Source organism: Aptenodytes forsteri, unplaced genomic scaffold (genome assembly GCF_000699145.1).
Source record: "Aptenodytes forsteri isolate BGI_AS27 unplaced genomic scaffold, ASM69914v1 Scaffold4, whole genome shotgun sequence".
In the NCBI taxonomy this organism is placed as follows: Eukaryota; Metazoa; Chordata; class Aves; order Sphenisciformes; family Spheniscidae; genus Aptenodytes; species Aptenodytes forsteri.
Genome location: NW_008795442.1, coordinates 684,624 through 706,048, shown reverse-complemented (window position 1 = coordinate 706,048; position 21,425 = coordinate 684,624). Strand labels below are relative to the sequence as shown.

Below are 21,425 nucleotides of genomic sequence, written 5' to 3'. Positions count from 1 at the left end.
AGGAAATCTTCCAGTTCTGCGTCTGTATGCAAGGAGAAGTGATTTTCAGATCTTAGTTACATTTGAATAGTGAATCAATTAATATATCTATGAATATTTGTACACTTTAAAAGTGTAAATAACTTACTATTAAAGAGTCTAAAAAAACAACATTGACATTCTTTCAGAAACTTTACATGGAAATTTTATTTTCATTTTTCTTTTCTTTTTTTTCCCAATTGTTTATCATACACATTTTTCATTGTAATTTTCCATAAATATATATGGACAAGCTTGACATATTAGACACTAGTACAAGCCTGGAATAGAAGTTAATGAGCAAGTATGTATTTAAATACAATGTAATGCAGCGCATAAGCATTTTACAGGGTTAATATACATTATGAACAATGAATTTTGTCAGGTCAAAAAAGGATTTGGCATCTAGAACGAGGATGTTATCATTCACCCAGATCTCTTTGGAACATAAATAGCACCTCTAGCTAATAAATGATTGTCAAAAAAAAAAAAAAAATCTAGCCAATATATTCAAGTAAAAACCGTACAGTATTGCAAAATACAAAAAGGAAGAAAAAAATTTGTTAGTCAACAACAATGGCTACTGCATGTTTAATTATTGCATAGCAATACCAAGTTCTGTTGGTAGACTGCAGATATGGTGAACCTTCCAAGTAGGTTGTAAGTGGAAAATGCACCTATGTCGCACTTCAGGAAGGGTATTTATGTAAGTGCTTTATGTACCACTCCGAAAAAATCTCTCAATAACTTTAAGGTAGAACTTTTAAAGAGTCAGAGCAAATGAGACTTTTCACTGGCTTGCCTACTTGCAGACAAAATAAAAAAAAAAAAAACAACCTGGAAAAGGTTTGAAAAATTGTCAGTGTTTTTAGAGCTTAGTGTTCTGGAGAGTTTCCCATAATAATTTAACAGCAATATTGTTTGCAGGGCCTTGAGTATCCTTATTCTCCATCCTTTTTACAAGAATATCATGTCCCTCATATGATCTTGTCATACATACTACAATAGATGCAAACTCAGTCTACGTGTTGCAGTCTGTTCAGAGATCATCTAGTTAAATACTTCCACAGCAAAAACAACCAACCGACCCCTCCACCAACAATGTAGGTTTTACAGTCTAACAACAATGAAAATTCTCAGTGATCCTAGGCCACTTTGAACGGAGTCATGGTTGAAATACCAGTGCTACGTAATATTGCTGTTTTCTGAATGAATTTCTAACATAAATAAAACCAGCAGAAACTGAAAAATAATAAAATATACTCTTGTAGAAAACCCTTAATTTTTTCTGGCATTTGCTGAATTCTTTTATCTGCTTACAAATATGCTTCATTTATCAGGCACAGTATGCAACTTACTCTAAGACATTATATATATTTTATATATACATAAATATATATAATATATATAAATTAGTTTTATATATAAGGGAATACATATATACACACATACACACATATGCATATATATTCCCTTACATATAAATCTATATATACATTCCCAAAAGACATAAACCGTTTTCTCTGGAAATAACAAAAATGAAGATTATAAACTGCTGAAGGAATGCTTGAAAAGAAATAGATAATTTCCTTTGGGGTTAAACAGATTTGTTTGGATATCTATTTAAATACATCCTCTATATTTTATAATCTACATTCAGAGTTTATGTTTGACTTTTTTATTTACATAGGCTATTAAAATAATACATATTGTGCGTTAATTTAGGGACTGATTCATTAGGAATATTATGCAGGCATAGCTAAATTTGCCAGTTGCAACAAATCCTGCATTTGCTGTGTTATAGCTGATACTTCTGAGATTTTATATGGAGAAAATAAGGCTGAAGCCTCCACTGAAGCCACGTCACCTCCAATGTCTGGTAAAGCTCTTTGACTTTGAGAGGTTTTTTATGTTGGCTTCAGTGAACTTTGTACTAGGTCCTAGAAGGCAAGAATGGTTTGCAGACTAAAAAGAAGAATATCTTTGAAGAAACAATCATCTTTGTTTTTGTAAAGAGCATATGAAGAACAACCATTATTCCTTGGCCCCAGTCCAACATTTTGTGACCATCTCCCTCAACTGCCCCACAAAAGGGGGGGCAAGCTAAAATTCTGTATTCTTTCTAAACCAAAGACACTTTTTTTTCAGGGATGCAAAATGCAAAGTAAACTGTTTGGATGTATTAATGTTTTTGTAATTTAATAATGTAATTATTAAATGTTTCCATTTAATTACTTCCACTAACTCAGAAATGGAAAGAAAACCAAAAAAAAAAGGAAGGCCAGCATCTCACAGAAAGGGCGGTAGACTTTGGACATCTAAATAACACGCTGAGTTTTTATACCAGTTCAGTGATGTAAAAACTACACCAGTATGGGTTATAGCTTTAGATTTAATAAAACTATGCCAATTGATACAAGAATTTGGTCATAAATATGCACTGCCTTAAAAATGGAACTGTAAGTAGCTTCAAATATTTGGGAGACTTTCTAATAGTCTGTACAGGTTTTATCGTTATGCTTTTTGTTAACTGTACTCTTCCAGGGTCGTGCAAATCTCCAAACTTCAATTGAGAGGTAGATGACGAGAAAAATTTGAACTGCAAAACAACAACATGCAAATTATGTTGAAATTACATAGCAATGCTTATGAAATTGTGATCAAAAAGGTGATAACACATGCAAACACTTTCTAGAAATATATATATGCACAAATATCAGAAAAGCACCCACCCCCAAAAAAGTCCAGAGAGCCTTATTAAAATTGATAAGTCATCTCAGAAAATAATTATTTAAAAATTCCCTTTATATTCCTCTCTGTGAGTAGAAAAATAGTCATCTATAGAGAAACTAACAAGAGTTGCCTCGATTCAATTTTGTTGTAGGCAAAATTGTCAGTATCAGTTACAGCATGTTCGTCTATAAAAGCGGTCATTGGCTTTGTTTAGTGAAATCCTGATGGCTGCCCCAAATCTGGCTGTATGTGGTATCTGTGGTATACAGATACCACTTATCTGTAGCTTATTATGTACCTGAATAATACCTCCCCACTAATACTCACAACCATCCAGACCTGAAAGTAGCAAGTGAAAAGGTTGCTTAGGCATTTGAGGACAGAGAATGACAAGAAAACATTTAAGAAAAGTCACTACATGCCAGGCCCAAATTCTTTGTGTTACATCAAAATGGAGAACGGGGTGGGGAACCTTCAAGAGGAACGAGAGTTGTCTGGGAGGAACAATTATGTACACACTGCCAAATGTTTTTTTTAAGCACACTGGATGCTGATATGCAAAAGGACCACTAAAATTCATGCGAATTTTGAATCGTTATGTCAGTGAAATTGCTGCCATTCACTTCTGAAATAAAAGGATTGTAGTCTGACTACTTATGCTACAGGTTTTCATATGAAAAGATGCATTTGTGAACTTAATGGAAATACAGAACTGACACCATTTGCGACCACAGTTCAATGGTGAGAGGTTGGAGGGTGAACTTTTGATACGTTCTTGAAAAAGTACTGAGAATTATTGGTGACAAGTCTTTCTCTGGAATTGGAAAGGACGACACAGAAGAACCCTCCGGCTACTAGAGAATACGATGTCAGAAAACCCTAAAGAGAGAAAAGTATCTGGATGTCTACTCTGAAACTACTTGAAATTTAACCTTGAAGTTAAATAGGAAAAATATTATTGATGTTATCCCCTTTCCTACTAATTTTAAAATTTTGGCACTATTTTTCTTGATTGATCAAATAAGAGCAAGATGATAATTAGGCTCAGTGATACTGTGGCAGAGAAATGAAGAGGATGAAGTGTACATGAACATAAATGAGATTAAAAGCAATTAAGGATTTGCTTGCACTGACTGACAGAGACTACAGACTCCATAGTGCATAACAGATGTATCTGGTATGTCCTGAAGTTTGAGAGCACATTTCTTGATTGTAGGGCAGGGGCATCTCTTAGTCCTGGCCCTGCAGTGGTCCAGACTGGGGGCGAGGTAATTAAAAGAAACCAGGGGGATTTAGAGAGATGGTATTTACCCAGGTCTTATCCTGAAAGCAGAAATGTAATGATGAAAAGATTTGCAGTACAAATTACAGCTCAGTGCAAGTAAGAGTGATATTCAGGGGTTTGAAGGCAAGTTATGCTCATTTTGCTACTTTGCTGCTCAGTATAGAATTGATTCAAGGCAATTTATTGTTATTATTACTTTTAGGAATAAGAGCTACATATACAAGACAATTGCCCCTTTAGGACCTGTTATTTGGAAGACAGTTTTTTAATTCCAAGCAGTTTTTGCATAGATATGGTTCCAATTTTCTTCATTCATCTCTGGATTTTAACTTCCTTAATATTCAGTAATATCAAGAGTATTCTGATGGTTTTTATTTTGTTGCTAGTATTATTACGAAAAGCAATGAAAGAGGTATAAGGAAATGTTTCACTTGACTCAATTCATACTTTATATTGCTCCAGTTGCCTGCTACATCATTTTACCCTATGGGATTAAAATTTTCATGTTGGTGAGTGGTGGTAAAGCAGCTCTTTCATTCCTACTATTTTTTAACATTATTGACCAGAGATGGAAGAGTAGTAGCTCTGCAGAGGGTTGTGTTTATATAAATTTTTATTTCCTCTGAGATAGTAACATAATTTTTGTTACTGGTGGTCAGGTGTGTCTATGGCTCAAGGAACCTTGTTTCTCCCTTATTTCCTATGCCATGTTGCATTGTATTCTGTGATCCTGCACAGAACAGGTAAGTTGCCTGCATGTTTCCTGAGAGCCTTTTTTTATCATCTTTCTTCTGAGTCCCTTATTAACTCGACAGCAACTTTTAATAGACTTAAGTCAAAACTTGACACTTGTTGTCTTCTACCCTATATTCATAATCATGCTGTTTTTTGCAAAGAGATAATAAGCACCTAGAATTCTGCCTCAGTCATTTTGGTTCAGCCTCTATATTCACCTCTTTTCAAATAATCTCTGCCTTTATACCACTTGCTGTCAAGAGCAGAGTGATGTTCCTGATGACTACTCTTTAGCTAAAATTTCAGTTCATCTTTCACAATCCAGTCTTTATAACTGATATTCCTCACTGTATGAAAGCTTAGTGTCTATGAAACTCCTCATCGTTTCCTGGCTCTGGGCACATAGGGCCTTCACAGATCCTGGAATTCACCCTGTGTGTTTGTATAGCCAAAACCAGAGCAACGCTTTTACCTCATGGGGTGCTGGCAGGGCTATGGTTCGGAAGGAGGTGCAATGTATTTATTTCTTCTCTGAAGCTGGGGGCTGGGAGAGGAACTGTAATTTTACTGGGAATAAATCATTCTCCTTTATACAGTTCACTGCTCAAATCTGAGCATGTAACCCATATTTTCTCCCAAAACTCTGAAATGTACATATTTTGTTGCTGATGTAGGACTTGTAGAAGGTGTTTAGTTTTTCTGCATATAATTAGGTTAAAAGTAGGTATTAATTTCTGTACCATGCCATGAGTAGATTCATGATGCTTCTCCCCCAAAATGGTGCTGAGATAATGAAAAAGTTCAGCATTACTGTGGAAGTCCATAGTATATAAGATGATAACCCAGCAAAATGGAAGCAAGCACTACCAAAATTTTTAGAAGAATGAAAATAATAATATTGAACACTACTCTTTCTTAAAAGGACTCACTTATTTGCTAGATTTTACCATTAATTTTTTCTTTTGTTATTGGTGCTTCAAAGTATGTTTTACACAGCTAGCTGTCCGTCCAATGTATTTGCAACTTTTTGAGATTTAAGAGGGCTAAAATGAATGATATTCTCTTCCCTGAATTGAATGTATGTGTATTCTGCATAAATAGTGCATAAATGTTTTATGAATCAGACCCTTAATTTTCACAATTTCTGAGGCATTTATATGAATCTCTCCAAAACGAATAGCACCTTTCCTCACCTACAAATAGAACAGAAATATTTTCACTTAATAGCTTCAGAAGATTGCACATTTAGCTTTCAAGTGCAATGCTAAATTCTGTAAAGTAAAATTGTAGACTTATGCTTCGTTTTGCCTAAAGGACGAGGAACAATTGTGTCCATTTTAATTGATACGAGTGTCTGTGTGAAACTGTAGACACAAGACCAAATACCCTGCACAAAAATGATACGTCAATACAAAGCTTCCAGACCGGCACTGTCAATGTGCCTTGTAGCATTTTTGCTTGACCTGGCATTACAGTAAGAAGTAGCTTTTCACTAAATACATGGGAAAGGGAGGTAAGAACTGGTATAAAGTTACCTGTCTGCAAAGACCTGAAGTTAGACCTTAAATCTCCTCTCAGTAGACCATCAAACAACTAATGACTTGCCAATAAACCCAAACATGTACTTTGAAGTCATTGCCACGAAACTGATTCAGGCTACAAGAGCCAAGGGTAAGTATCCTTTTAACATCAGCAGGTTCTGAATCTAGTCCCTTTAGGAAGACGGCTTCACAGTCCAATCCAGTTCCTTCAGCCGTACAGGAACACATAACTGAACAAACTAATTGCCACTCGTTAGCAATGCAAATCTTGGTTTTAAATCCTTTTATGTACAGGCAGATTTTAGCTTAGTTTGAATTAGTGAGGTCTGAACGTATTTCGTGTTCAAATGTGTATGTTGAAGTACAATGTAGTCAGCTATCACAGGAGAAAACAACTTCTGGAATATATTGTAATTCAGCTGTTTATTGTATTTTAGAGATGGTGCCCACCAATTGTTCGTCTTCTAGCCTTAACTTTTACACCCATATTATAATTGTTTATACAGACATAATGTATCTTTTTGATCTAGTGGGCACACAAAAGAGAAAGAAGTTTCAGTGTGCTTCACTCAGCCTGTCTCTTTTGAAACAAAATATATTCTTTTTAATATTAGTGGTAAGTACAGTTTGGGCAGATTGTTTCAACAATACTCTAAAGATGAACACAAAGTATCTCCCCAAATAAGAATAAGAGGTACTTTTGCATTAGATATACTTTTAAAACAAAACTGTTTGTCACTGGAAGGCTTTATATATAGCTTGATTTACCTGACTCTTGATTGTCCAGAGTCATAGTTTGATGGACTCATTTGCATGGAGCCACTACCTCTGTAATCTCAATTTTGTATCATTGAAATAAATAAACTGTAGAAAGTAATTTAACTTAGAGTCTTGCCATGGGGCAAAAATCTGTTCCCATCCAATATTGCGACTGATCATTATTACCACAAAACCTAGCCTGTGTCTTGAAGACATATTTCTAATGGAAGTCATAAATGTTGCCTTCTGAGCTATATTGCGGATTAAATATTGGTTTCTCTTTCTGAAGGATCTTCAAGAGCTTTATCAGCTCTGCTGGCAGCATCTTCGTTCTCATTGTTTGTTAATGGTTCTGCTTCCTTTGAGTCAGCGTTCTTCTGTGCTTTCTGCTTCTCATCTTCTAACTTCTTTTCTTTTGCCAAAAGCCTGTAGTTAATGGCATTGCCAATGAACAACCAGATACTGGCCACAATCACAATCACTCCACAGACAAAATACATGTACTGATATTCACCAGTAACATCCACTAACCAACCTGAAATACAAAGACAAGAAGAGAGAAAAAGAGTCTTTAAAATAGAATACTCAATACAATCCAGATCCTTCCCTAGGAAAAATACCTATATATTGCCTGGTTTTGAAGTTGGAGCAGAAAAGCATTTTCAACACGTTCAAATGATCTAACATATATAGCGGAACTCTGACAAAACCTGTATTCGTCAAGCTAGCAATTGTCATTGGAATCACTGACAATGATAAAATATTGAAGAACAAAGTAAGTAAAGCTTAATGAATAATGACAGACAGTTTTTTAGTTCTTTCATTTTCATTCTTTCATTGTCTCATTATTTTATTCAGCTCCTAATTTTGTTTCCTATTGTTTTGGAGTGACTGTCTGAAACTCACAGAGGCTGCATACAGACAATAGGATGAAGAGGTATGTGCCTTTTTAGGCTGCTGCCACTGTGCATCAGCTGCTTGCCTTTCATTTTTACTTTCCTGTGACTGGTGAAAGAGATGGAAAGGCTTGTCCCTTCAGCTATCATGCTCAGCTCCTGAGTTTTGAACTCTGAAGCCTGTACCTAAAAATTACATCCACACCGCTGAGATTAATTTGGTCATGAAAAGGAAAATAAAATTTAACTGTTCTTCCACTTTATGAGCCATTCTTTCCAAATTTTCCCAACTGCCAAATCAACATTTGTATGTATCCAACTATTTAGCTCTGAACTCTGCTACACTATCACTGAAATTCACAGGATAACCTGCACACTTCAATTTAGTATGTATTTAGATGCTTTTACTGGGTTGAAGCCATAATGCCAGCCTATTCACCTGATACACATTTACAAGCCATCAAATTATTTTAGTCTTTTCTTTATTTCACAAGCCTAGTATTAGGAAAAACTCAAATAGCACTGCAACTGTATAATTCACCTGTTAGTGTATATAGTACAATTTACTGGTTTTTATCGATGAGCAGTCTCATAAAACTTATGATTAAAAATGAAATTCTGCATTAACATTACTTCAGCATAGTATTTTAAATGATATGAACTCGTCAAAATTGGAATTTAGCTTTTCCATGTGCTCATCCCCTTTGTTGTCTCTATTTAACAAGATAAATCAATTATTCATACAGTTATAGCACAAACACATGCTTTTCAAAACTTCTGCAAAGCTAATATACTGAAAAATAAATAGTTGCATATGCTATTGCTCCATAAATATTAGATTTAATATCTTTAGAGTTAATATTAATATTGATTTCAGAACCTGACTGAAAAGGCTGGACTCCAGCGGTCACAGGCTCAGTCCCCCCACTAGGTGGCATAAGAAGAGTCTGTGTGAGAAGAATATTTTGTTCTACCATTACCAAAATGAATTTGTATGTAAAAAGATGAGGGAAATATGGAATATCTTGAGGACTATTAAACATTTACTTGTACAAACATTGTTGTACTGAAGTTCAGAACCTGACTGAAAAGGCTGGACTCCAGCGGTCACAGGCTCAGTCCCCCCACTAGGTGGCATAAGAAGAGTCTGTGTGAGAAGAATATTTTGTTCTACCATTACCAAAATGAATTTGTATGTAAAAAGATGAGGGAAATATGGAATATCTTGAGGACTATTAAACATTTACTTGTACAAACATTGTTGTACTGAAGTGAGCAGAATTGTTTTGGCATACTTAAAATTTCACTCTACAGTGCTATTTTCATGCAAATAGTGAGAGTAATCCTTAAAATACTTCGATAATTATAAATGGTTTTAGGCACATATAATCTTGCTGACTTTTGTGGCTCTGCTTATGTGGGTAAAGTGTATGTTCATAAGGCTAGTAATCTCAGTATCTTTATATTTTCATATTGTTGGGCTTACACTGCAACACACATTTAATGAATACTTTTCAATAAGATTTGAGCATCTATTTCTTTAGTCTCATATCATCAGAAACCTTACGATTATAAAACTTACTAACAACATTACTAAATACTGACTAAACAGCTAGCAAACAGAAAATACTTTAGATAAGACTCTTCATCATTTTTGGTGCTAGAAGCCCAGAAGTTATGAATATAATCCAAGCTATACACCTAGGATCCCTTCAAGCTCCCCTTACACTCAAAAGAGAGAAGTTGGCAATGTTACCATCTTTTATTCAATGTAGGATGATTCACACCCTGAATTGCCTTACACATATCTGTTGGCTACAGAAACAGGCTGAAGGACTGGCTGAGAGCAAGGCTGTGGTGTGAAATCATGCTGGGGCACAATGCTCCACGGCAGTGCGCTGGAATCCCACCAGGCACGCATCCTGCCTAGGCTGCTGAGCGTGCCCCTGTCCTTTCTGGCACCTCCCTACTGGTTTCTTCTCTCTAGAAATGCCAATCCTCTCTGTTTAGGCAAACTAAAGTTGCTATTTTAAATTTACGTGGGTGCTCCTCTAGCTGCCGCTAGGTTAGAGAAACTGTAAGTCACTGTGAGATCTTCACAAAAAATAATCAGTGGATTCAACCAATTCAAGAGAGTAAGAACTGTGTTGGCAAAGAGCAAATTGGAGCTGAATACACGTAAAGCAAGGCTGCGAAGTTACACTACGTGCTATCAGGAAAACATACATCTATCACATGAATTTATGGGCCAGTAGAGATATGCTCTTAATCTATCTATCTATTGCATATGCACGCAATGTACGCCTTTAGATTTTCATGTGGATCTGCAGCTGTAAAGTGCAAAGATAATTGATGCAGTGCATTGCTGCTACAGTACATTCCTAGTCACAAAGAAAACATTAAATAACATTAAGAATAACGTTTATATTAATTTGATATTAAATTGCAAGATTATGCTGTAATGTCTGAAAAAATGGAATAAAAGAGATTCTTACCTCCTAGAGGAGGGCCTATGAGCACAGGGCAACATTCCACGATGGTGACAAGTCCAACCGCACTGGAAAATCTGGCAGCCCCAACGAGGTCCATCAATGTCTCAAAAAGAACGCTGCTAACCATTCCAAATGCAAACCCAAAAAATACAGCATATATCACCAAGCCAGTGTAATTTGTTGCCAGAGGACACAAGATATGACAGACTCCATTGTACAAGACAGCAAAACTAAAAAAGTACTGAATCTTTGGCCGTATAAACTTGGAGTTTGCTACGAGTCCCATTGAAGGCCTAGCAAACATGTCTACAAAGGCTAAGATAGATAGCAAAAAAGCAGCAGAATATTCATCAATTCCCTTGTGTTTGGCATAAGGAGCCAAGAATACTATTGGGGCGAAGAAACCGATAAACATAATGACATTTCCTGACAAATAGATCAGAAACCCTCTGTGTTTGAAGAGAGACAGATCCAGATATTTATTCATAGTTTGCCAAAAAGACTTCTTATTGTTTTTGTGCAAGGCAGAATCTCCTGTGCCTTTTTCAACATCTTTTTTCACAGGAGGGACTGTTTTCGGTCCAACAGGTCTCATAAGTGACCCAGCCACACAGCAGTTCAAAAGAAGTCCTCCCAGAATGAGAAAGCTTCCTTTCCAGCCAAACGCATTAAAGAGGAATTGATTGAGAGGTGCCAATGTGCTCAGAAACACTGGACTTCCAGCCATGGCCAATCCATTAGCAATGGGACGCTTCTTATAGAAATACTTGCCAATCATGGTCAAGGCGGGCTGTAAGTTGAATGCTAAACCCAGACCTAAACAACACATAAAAGACAGTATTATTGAAGGTCATGCACTAAAAAACCTCTTTCAACTTATTTTTAAAATTACCAGTATCTAATCCAGTGATTCCCAATGAAGATAGAAACCAGCTAGCATCAGAGAACGAAATACAGCTTCATTGCTGCCCATGTGTATTAATGCCAAGAATATGTCATGGTGCCATTCTGCCATTTCCCCCTGTAGCACTGCAATAAAAACCAAAACTCCTTGTGTTTCAATGATAGAGACAGGGGAAATCACAGAGGAATGATGGTATCAGTGCATTGGCTTACCATTTTTATATTTACTAAGCTATAATGCAATTCTCTCTTGGCTCATTTCACAAAAGTTATTAAATGTCACCTCAGCTACAATGAATGCAGGGTGTATTTAAATGCATGGTGTATTTAAATGCATAAATCTCCTAATTTCTTATTTCCAGCCCTATTTAAGATCAAACTTGTGTACAAAAGTGGATCTTAAAATGGCTAATTATTCTGGACCACATTCAGCTCCACTTTCCCATGTATGGAAGTCACTGCTATAGGTGGAAGAGTTGTAGAGGACATGCATGGGAGCAGACCACCCATCCACATCAGCTGAGTGTATAAGCTGAACCTCTAGGCCTTCTTTCTGTATTAAGACATCTCGGCAATAAGGTCTAAGTAGCTATGCATCTGCTGGATGGCACAGGAGAGAAGTTTTCTTCTCTGATAGGCTCATTCCTGGACCCTGACTTTATTCTTTCAGTGAGCCCCAAGTTTAGGATGTAAAAAGTTTTAGCTTTAAGAAATAATCACTGAACAAAGAAGGACTCCTTTAGTCCCAACATAAAGAAAGATGAGCTTGAATATAGGAACAAGTATTACCTCATTCATTTACTACCTGCCAATTCACCTCACTCGCCTTCCTTATTCTGAGGAGGTAGTTTAAAAAAAAACCCACAATTTTTGATAAGGAGGTTATTTAATTTACTGGCTTTATGATCACTTTAGTTCACTGCCTTAGGCAATATCCAGGCCTTTGATGATATATGAATAATTTTATTTGGGGATTGATCCTGGGGGATTTTAAACAGAATGCTATTGAACTGAAAGTTGTTATACTTATCTGTGAGAGTATATGTATGTACAAACCTACAGAAAGCTGGTACTAGCTTTCGCATTTTTACTAGAATCCTGCTAGCCTCTGCCACCCCATTTGAAGTGCAACATGATTGAAAGCCAAAAGAATGAATGTGAAATTCTACACAAATGACTGTAATAAGTGCTGTCACGAGCCAATCAATTTTTATACCATAATTACGGTGCAGTCTGGAGCAGTACATACATACAGCATTTATTGAATAAAATCATCAGTTGTTCCTGAAATATCCTAAGAAATACTTTAACATCATACCAGCTAATTTAAAGGATTAGATAGCTCAGGTAGCTGAAATGAACTGATCTTGCTACCTTTTTGGTTTGCATTGGTACAATGCCTTGCACAGTGGGTTCTTGATCAGTAAGGCTCATTGGTAGAACAGTATTAGAAATAATATAATATAATATAATAATCCCTTTTAAACAGGACTCTTACCTCCAACGACACCAATACATAGATAAAGTTCCAGGACGCTATTGCAGAAAGAGGAAGCAATCATACCAAATGAACACAGGATACCTCCTGCTATCATCACAGGCCGGCTACCATACTTATTCACCAAAATGCTGCTTATGGGACCTGTTGGTAGAAAAAAAAATACGTTAACAGGTAACAGGTAACTCCATCATACTGTCTTTGTGTTTAGGATATGTTGAAATGCCTTACTCTTCCATCATGGAAAATGTTTAGCTGTTTCTATATCGATTTGTCTTACAAACACACCCTGTGCGTTTGTGGACACATGAGCCTGGATGTGGATATATTGCCTCCACGACAATATAAATATTGATTAGTCATGGAGATGGATCAAAAGATTAAAGACATCAGACAAGCAAGAGGGATTGTTACGGTTCACAAGCAATCAATACTGAGATTGGTCAATGGAAGTTTTGAAAGTGCAGGGACTGAAGAATTTTAAGTATGAGACAGATATCAAAACTCCACTTCACAGAGCAGGAGGAATCTCCAGGCAAGCAAACTAATAACTGATCTTAATACTGTAGCATGTCCTGGACCCCTACTTAAAACTACACATTGACTTAAAAATATTGACAAATCGGAATGTAAATCTCTGGCCCCTGAGGCTCGTTTCCCCTTACCTCATCCAGAAAGGAGTGTTAATGGGCAGTAAGATGACTATAGGTTGTCTGGGAAAATCTAAGATGTGGTTTAGTATAAAGACCTAGAAACTTTGAAAATATTGCTACAGGTCCCTTTTTCAGTTTCAACTGCAATTCAGTTTATGGTGTAATTACGTCCATACTAAACAAACATCTAGTCTGCAATTTAGCATGACATGCATTATATGTTTTTTAAACGACCGTGACTGGAATAGATGGTGTGCTACATATCAAGATTAAGGGGTTGTCAAAGCTCTTTAGGTGAACCTGCGTACAATCTGACTGCACTATATTTGGCCCAAACCATTACGAATAGTCTTGCTTTTGCAATAACTAAACTTATCCAATTAAAAAAAATTAAAAAAACATAATAAAAAGCAATAAATTTCAAACTCAAGATAAAGCAGGCACCTGGCATAAAGTGGAATGCCAATCTCTGCATGTGATTTCACTGCAAATCATTCACTGTATTGGTAACAATTTTAAGTCCCTCTCTTTATAAGTATCTAAAGGAATAAATGCCAGAAACTCCATGATGTGAAAAAGCCAAACCCAACCAAATTTAAAAGTGTATTTTCATACGTACAGTGTTATTTTAGACTCCACTGTTTGAATTACTTTAAATATATTAAAGTATTATTATGGATGTACTGTAAATGTTAATTGCTACTCGCATATCAACAACAAAAGTCTTAAGCATATGCCAAATGATCAATTTTTACCTTACTTCCTTATGGAAATAAGCTTCTACAATAGTGTTGCCCTGTGCCTGCCCATCTTTTCTAATAGCTCGTGAATCCAGAGGTCAGTTTGCAATTAACTTGACTGAAAAGCAAAGATTTGAGTGATGTTTAGATCTTACGGTTTGTGCATTCATTAAATAGCTTGGGTCATAAGGACCAAGGTCTAAAAATGGAGGTCCCTGTCCAGGCAGCACAGACACTGGCCAATACACTGAGCTTTCCACCAGTAAAAGCAATCTATCTTCTTGCCCAGGCAGCTGTACCATTCAAGGTAGGTGGGGGCATAGAGGATAAGCAGAGTGGCTATTTTACTGGGAAGGTAAAGGATGCTCAGACTGAAGGCATTAGGGCTCATCTTACAGACACGTAAACATAGGGGACCAGGCTCTGCTGCTCACTGAACTGCAGTTTAAGCATAACCGTATATTGAAACCAACAGACTTGAAAATCCACAGCATGGAATGGCCCACCAAATATACAATAGCCCGGAGATTTATTAAAAGACTTTAAATCACATATGAAGCACTAAAACATTTTGCTGACAGCTTATATTATGAGATACTTAACACTTCTTTATTTCCATTTGGGGGGAACCACTGAGCAGAACAGTGATGAGGTGGGGTTTCTCCTTTGAGGCCATATGGAGAAAGCAGTGAAACACGAAGGGCGGACAAATTACGCTCCAAACACTTCCCAAATATATCATGCTTCTCCTGTCTTAATAAACTTGTGCTCTCATAACTATGCTGAAGCATAACTTCAATCACAATTTTTTTATTTATAGAGTTATGTTTGGACAATCAGTAGTTTGGCTCATGTTTGAATTAGAAAGAAAACCTTTTGAAATATATGAACAACACAAATATTTCCTCTGGGTCAAAAAAGCCCTTTTTAACTTGAACTCTTTGTTTAATTCAAAGAAAAAAGTTTCATCCTTGTATCAATTAATATTTACATTTTTGAAAATAAATTAAAGGCAATTTCCAGAAAAAAAATAAAGTTTTAATCGTGATCATTGCTAAACACAATAACAGTATTTAACTTCAAAGATACCAAAATAATGATTTTTAAAATTATTTTCAAGTTCTTTTTCCTGTGATGAGATGGAAGTATTTACAAAATTGTAAATGAAAAAATTGTGCAGTATTTGTTAACGTTCTGACCTCCCCCCAAATAAATGTTGCCTTGCTGGAGTCTTACTTAAAATGTTCCTTTGCTGATCCTTAGAAAAAAACATAGGAAAGAGGCATCATACCAGGTAAATATTTGACCATACTATTTACAGATTTATTCACTACAGGCAGCACCTTGAATTGTACCCGTACATAAATACTTCAGTTACGATGGAGATAGACCTGTTGGCAATCTGTTTCTTTTCTCATTAAACAAAGACAGCATGAAAAGCCAGAAGGATAGGTGTGAGACCGAATGAAAAAGATGAGGTAAATCCACACATGTTGGAAAGAGAGGAACGGCATTAAAAAAGATTGTTGTCCAATATTGCTATATTGTTAGCATTTTAAATAAAACTATGGATCAAAAAGACAGCATTGCACAGCACTGACAAAGCTTTCCAACCATAATCAAGGACAAAGATGAGCTCTGCTGTAATATCCACCCCAGAAGAGTACTGACTATCATAATCATATTCTTTAATTCTGTTCCATCAATCCTTCCTTCTTTCTCCTGTAGAACAGGAAAATGAGCCAGATTCTTGTTTGTTTAGGGTTCGGGGAAGAGGTTTGTTTTTAGTATTTGGTTGGTTGGGTGTTTTGGGGGGTGTCCAGAAATGGCAAGTTTCGTAGTAATGAAACTTTGAGGGAGATCATTTCGCAAACAGTTCTTAATTAGGAACAAGAAAACTGGACCTCTGTGGATCTTAACTGTGGCAGTTAGGCCAGGACTGTAAGTTACAGCTTTTCACATCAGAGCACGCAATGTTAGCCTCACCTACAAGACCTGTTAGCTAGAGGTCAAATATGGATGTATTAACTTAGGTAGGCAGTGGATGAAGACACCAGAGACAAAGCTGTCTGATGGGTCGGAGCTCTGTACTTTCAAATGACCTAAATCTGGAACGTATTATGAATTTAAAATTCCTTTAAACATAATATTATCTTTGAGACGTTTTCCTTAAGTTAATTATGTGTATTTACCACCACAGCTCCGTTTAATTTTGGATTTTCCTTTAGTGTAGTCCAGTATTTTGATTTAAAATTTGTGCACGTGGGAAATGCTAATTGTTCTATAAGCCATAAAGTTAGTTTAAGCTTACTCCCTAAGTTATCTAGGAACCCTTCCAATCTGATGAGTAGGTTAAAGAATTTCTTGTGACATCTGTGTATATAGTTGGTTTTGTAGTCTCATAAAATGATGTATATTCATACCTAAACATACATGAATCTACATAAATTCCAGCTCTTTGCCTGCCATCATACATTTTATAGCCATGCACAAATGTCATTTCACATCTAACAGCTTCTACAATTATTTAAGCAATGCTCACATGCCAGCATGTACCTATATTCCTTGCGTATTTTTTCTTTTTAGCAGAAGGAAGATTAAGCTGTTTAAGTACTGTAACACTGCCAAAATCATGCTATACATCAATGCACGTTAATGCATTAAAGGACTGCTGGATCTCTGAGTCTACTTTCCCGAAGCCTGAAGTAACTACGTAACAGATGTTAAGTCAGGAAGCCCACAAGAATATTTACTCTGATCTCTCCCTTAGCACCTACAAACCATCAGCCACAAAAGACTATACACTTCCTAAACCAAATTTAAGACCATTATCATAATACGCTAACAGACTCCTGGCTGTATTTTTATCTTTCTGTTTGAGGCAAATGACCAGACTGTGAGAAGGAGTAAGACAGCAACTGTAACCAGTGCCACTGAAGAACAGTTTCAGGAAGGGCTGTGCAGCAGGACACAAATGCTTTAGAAGACGACAAGAAAAAATAGCAGCTTTTCACGCTCTTTGTCATATGTCAAGGGAAAGACGGCAAAAGTCATTTCAGCTATGTGAGCGGAGACTGGCTCATGCATTTGGGAGCTGTTTATGATGTTTTATACAAAGCCTATAACGATGTGACACCTACGTTCTGTTTTGATGGCTCAGCAGAACAGTCACTTGCACATCTCTATTGTGCAAAATGTGAAGACAATGCTGCTTTCGCTGGTCTTCAATAACAAGACCTCTCTGAAGAAATATATTGCTTACAAATGAGGTCAATTATTTCTTATTATAACAGCGGTAGCAATAATCCGTATTTTCCTCTCACTTCCAAGTTTACCTTTTCAATCACCATTTAAATCTTCTTTCTTCTGCTAAGCCATACTGTTGCAAATGAAAAGCAATAAAAAGACTACATAACTGAATAATAAGTAGATTTAAAAAGCAGATGTTTGAAGAAATAATCACTTTTTTCCCCTTAAAAGATGCTTATTGTGCTAATATGGTTTAAACATAACTCGAACATTAAAGTTTCTTTTTAAAGAAATGTACTGCTTGCTATTTTTGTGGAAATTAATAGAGGGCTCAAACTATGCACTATAAATTTAATATTCTTTCTCATACAGTTACATTCTCAGAGATACACACACACTCATATACACACATATATGCATTTACTCACTTTTTTCAGCCCTAAGAAAATATACACTTCAAAAAATGATCTGACTCTGGAGACAATGCAACGACTTTGTATCTAGCATCTCTAAAAGCTTAAAGGATGCAAACCAGATAACAATGTTTCCATTTCATAATACCTTGAGGTAATAGCGCAGGCAGATCAGTTTTAAGGCCATGAAATAGAATGAAGGAAGATTTATTTGGCATAAAATCTATATCTTGCTCAGCTCTCAGGTAGAATAACATTTATAAGTCCAAATGTATAATGTACACTCCATTAATTTATAAGAGGAAGGGAATCTAGGATACTAGAATTCTTGCTGCCTTTTCTCTTTTGCATCAATTTTTTTCGTACCAAAATGAAAAAAAAAATATTTACTTTAGACAGTTCTCCCGTAAATAGACACCACTTTCTGTGAGGGATGAAAAAATGTTCTGCAACTTAAATGTATAATAATTAGTCAGAATGGTTGTAATAGTAGGGATTGGTTTGTAGCAGTATCAAGTTGCCATAATTGTCTTTTATGTCCATGATGAGGTCATCTTTGGGTCTATTCTATATTTATATTCACTGTAGGAATGAGAGATTCTTTAAAAAATATATAATCTAGGTTTTAGTATTTAATTTATTTGTCCTGGTTTTATTTCTCACTGCTATAATACAGTGATGTAATTAAAGATCATTCACATATGTAATTTGTTTCACATACAGCCAGTGCATTTATGTTTTTTATTTTGCTACCTGCATTATTCTTAGTATGGAACTAGAGATGAACCTTCTTGATATAAAGGTAATTTTTTAAACATATATTGACAATGTCATACAGTGTTCATAGTGTCATTGATCCAAAGCAACCTGAAATGACTCAGTTGGAACAATATGACATTTATTTAAATGAAGTGAATTGCTGAAAGAAGTTGAAAATAAATGCAATAATAATATTTCAAGTTGCAGTAATGCAATATTGTAGATTGCATCCTGTCAAGTGATTTAAACACAAGTACATTTTCAGCCATCTGCTCTGCAGATTCAATGCAGCTATCTTTCCAGTCCAGCTTTATTTTTTATTTCTGTTTCCTACAAGGCTGGAAAAGCCCAAGGAGCTCCAAGAATTAACATTAGGATAAACTACTTGCTAATATAAGTCAGACTTTTTCTCTTTTTTTTTTCTTTTTCTTTTCCTTTTTCTTTTTTTTTTTTTTTTTTTAAAAATAAAATCCACTTGCAGGAGCTGATTTGCTTTGTTTGGAGAAGAATCCTCAATATTTAGCTAAAGTAGAGCCTTATCTTTCACTTTAAAACAACTCCTTCAATGACATATGCTTTAAGCAAGTACTTAGTACTACTACTGGAATGTAATTTCTGGCATCCAGAGGAAAAGCAACTCAGAATTGATTCTGATCATGTTTAAAACCTGTTCATTAAGTTGGAAAATGCTTTAAAAATACACTGCTTTTCTCAAGCAGGACTAAGTCAAAATACTGAGCATTCTATGACAGTATTATCTCTAATTCAAAAACTTTGGCTAAATACTTTTAGTACTCTTGGATAAGCATTTAGAGAAGGCAGACAGAAAAAAATCCAAAAAAGTATCAATGAATTTGAAAATATTAGAATGTCATGCAACTATTATTGTGTTAGATTCTTTATCACATTTCTGGGAACGGTAACCTGCATTTCTGACATATCCTATGTGTTCGTGTAACAGCAATGAAGGTAACATAGTTCAACAATTGCTGGAAAGCTTTCTCTGTAGTTCCTCTGTGCATTTGGCAGTATTTTTTTTTTCCATTTCATATAACATTTACAACTGGCCGCACTGATTCCATAAACCTAGGTAATATAGTAACCTTGACAGAAAGCAAAAAGAAAAAAAATGCTCTTGCAATAGATATCACCAAAAAGAAATGGCTAACATGGAGTTAGGGTCGCTTAACTATGAGTTAAGATAGCTCAGCAGCTGAAAGCACAGCATGCTGGGGAGTAAGCAGTCGATCGTTCAACCATCCATCACACTTTGCTCACCACTCTCCCTCCTCTAACTACATTTCCTCAGTGTCATTACCCTGAATGCACACATTCTCACTTGTGTCCTGAAGGATCCTTGAATTCTATTAAGTTTCTATCCTTTGATTACTAATGAGGATTAATTTGACCTTCAGATATTCCTTAGGACTTTTATAAAAAATACAGTAATCGTGTGTGGTAACCCATAGCAGCCTGGCTGATGGTAGAGCACCTCAACACACTGGCAGCTTCTCATGGTTCCTCCTCCCAAAAGGTTACATCTGATAATTTTGAACTGATGTGCTCAAGTCAGGAACACGTATGTCTGGCTGCAAATATAAGCTGTCTTTTTCCCAAAATGTTCAGAAGAAACAAAATAAGTGATCAGTGGTGCCGGTGGTTGCTCTAAATGTACTGCTTTTATGTAGAAATTGCAGATCCTTGATCTGTTTTGGTATTTTTTTTTTTTTCCCCAGTGATACATCAGAGACATTAACCAAGGGCATTACGTATTTTGATTAAAGCTGTTGTTTGGCTTACAGCTTTTTTCTTGTTTGCTAGGGTGCAAATGTGTAGGGAGTTATGGACCATGTAATTTAGAAAACATCTTCAAGTTCACAAATTACTCTATATCTATGAATTTAAAAAAGTTGGAAAATCACCCAGTTTTTAATCAAGGAGTAGCCATGCTACATGGATATTATTTACATGGATACATATCGATGCTTTATATTAATTATCTTTTGCATGCTCTGCTACAGAATTTTTTTCATGAAAGGCTAAAACACTTGATCACAAAGCAGAAGACTTTAAGGTGATTTATGACATTTCTTTTAAAATTAGCAATATGAAACTTTGTAATATTTAGTAGGAAATAAGTGTAATTCTATGAGCACTATTCTGAACACTCAGCAGTTTTCAGAAACATTTATGGTCATGGACTACAAAAAAAAGTTCTGTCCCAAAATTAATTGCCCAAATTTCACGTTGACACATTTATTGTGAAATGAAGTCAGATGCAGCAAAATATTTCAGCATTTTTAAAAATTTTCTTTATATTTGTATTCCTGTTACCTTCAGTATCACTGAGTAAAGTGGAGCCCATGCATAGATTAAGTTGGGGGCCCAACTTAAATGCCTCTATGCAAACGCGCGTAGCATGGAGAATAAACAAGAGGAGTTAGAGACGTGCACACGCCTGCAGGGCTAAGATCTTGTTGGCATCACGGAGACGTGGTGGGATGGCTCCTATGATTGGAGTGTTGGGATGGAGGGATACAGGCTCTTTAGGAAGGACAGGCAGGGGAGACGAGGAGGGGGTGTCACCCTCCATGTCAATGACCAGCTGGAGAGCATGGAGCTCTGCCTGGGGATGGATGAGGAGCTGACTGAGAGCTCATGGGTCAGAATTAAAGGGAAGGCAGGGACAGGTGACATTATGGTGGGGGTCTGCTACAGGCCACCTGACCAGGAAGACCAAGCAGATGAGGC

The 21,425-nt window shown here is 36.1% G+C and overlaps 1 protein-coding gene across 1 annotated transcript in view; it reads right to left on the bottom strand.

The window, feature by feature from the left end:
• Positions 1–6,559: 6,559 nt before the first annotated feature.
• SLC16A7 (solute carrier family 16 member 7) overlaps positions 6,560–21,425 on the bottom strand; it is a 34,299-nt gene continuing 19,433 nt past the window's right edge. Inside the window, exons 2-4 of the mRNA XM_009281086.2 lie at positions 12,861–13,004; positions 10,463–11,275; positions 6,560–7,606 (exon numbers count right to left, since the gene is read on the bottom strand). Of these exons, the coding sequence (XP_009279361.1) occupies positions 7,335–7,606; positions 10,463–11,275; positions 12,861–13,004 (1,229 nt within the window). The 3' untranslated portion in view covers positions 6,560–7,334. The remainder of the gene's footprint in view (positions 7,607–10,462; positions 11,276–12,860; positions 13,005–21,425) is intronic.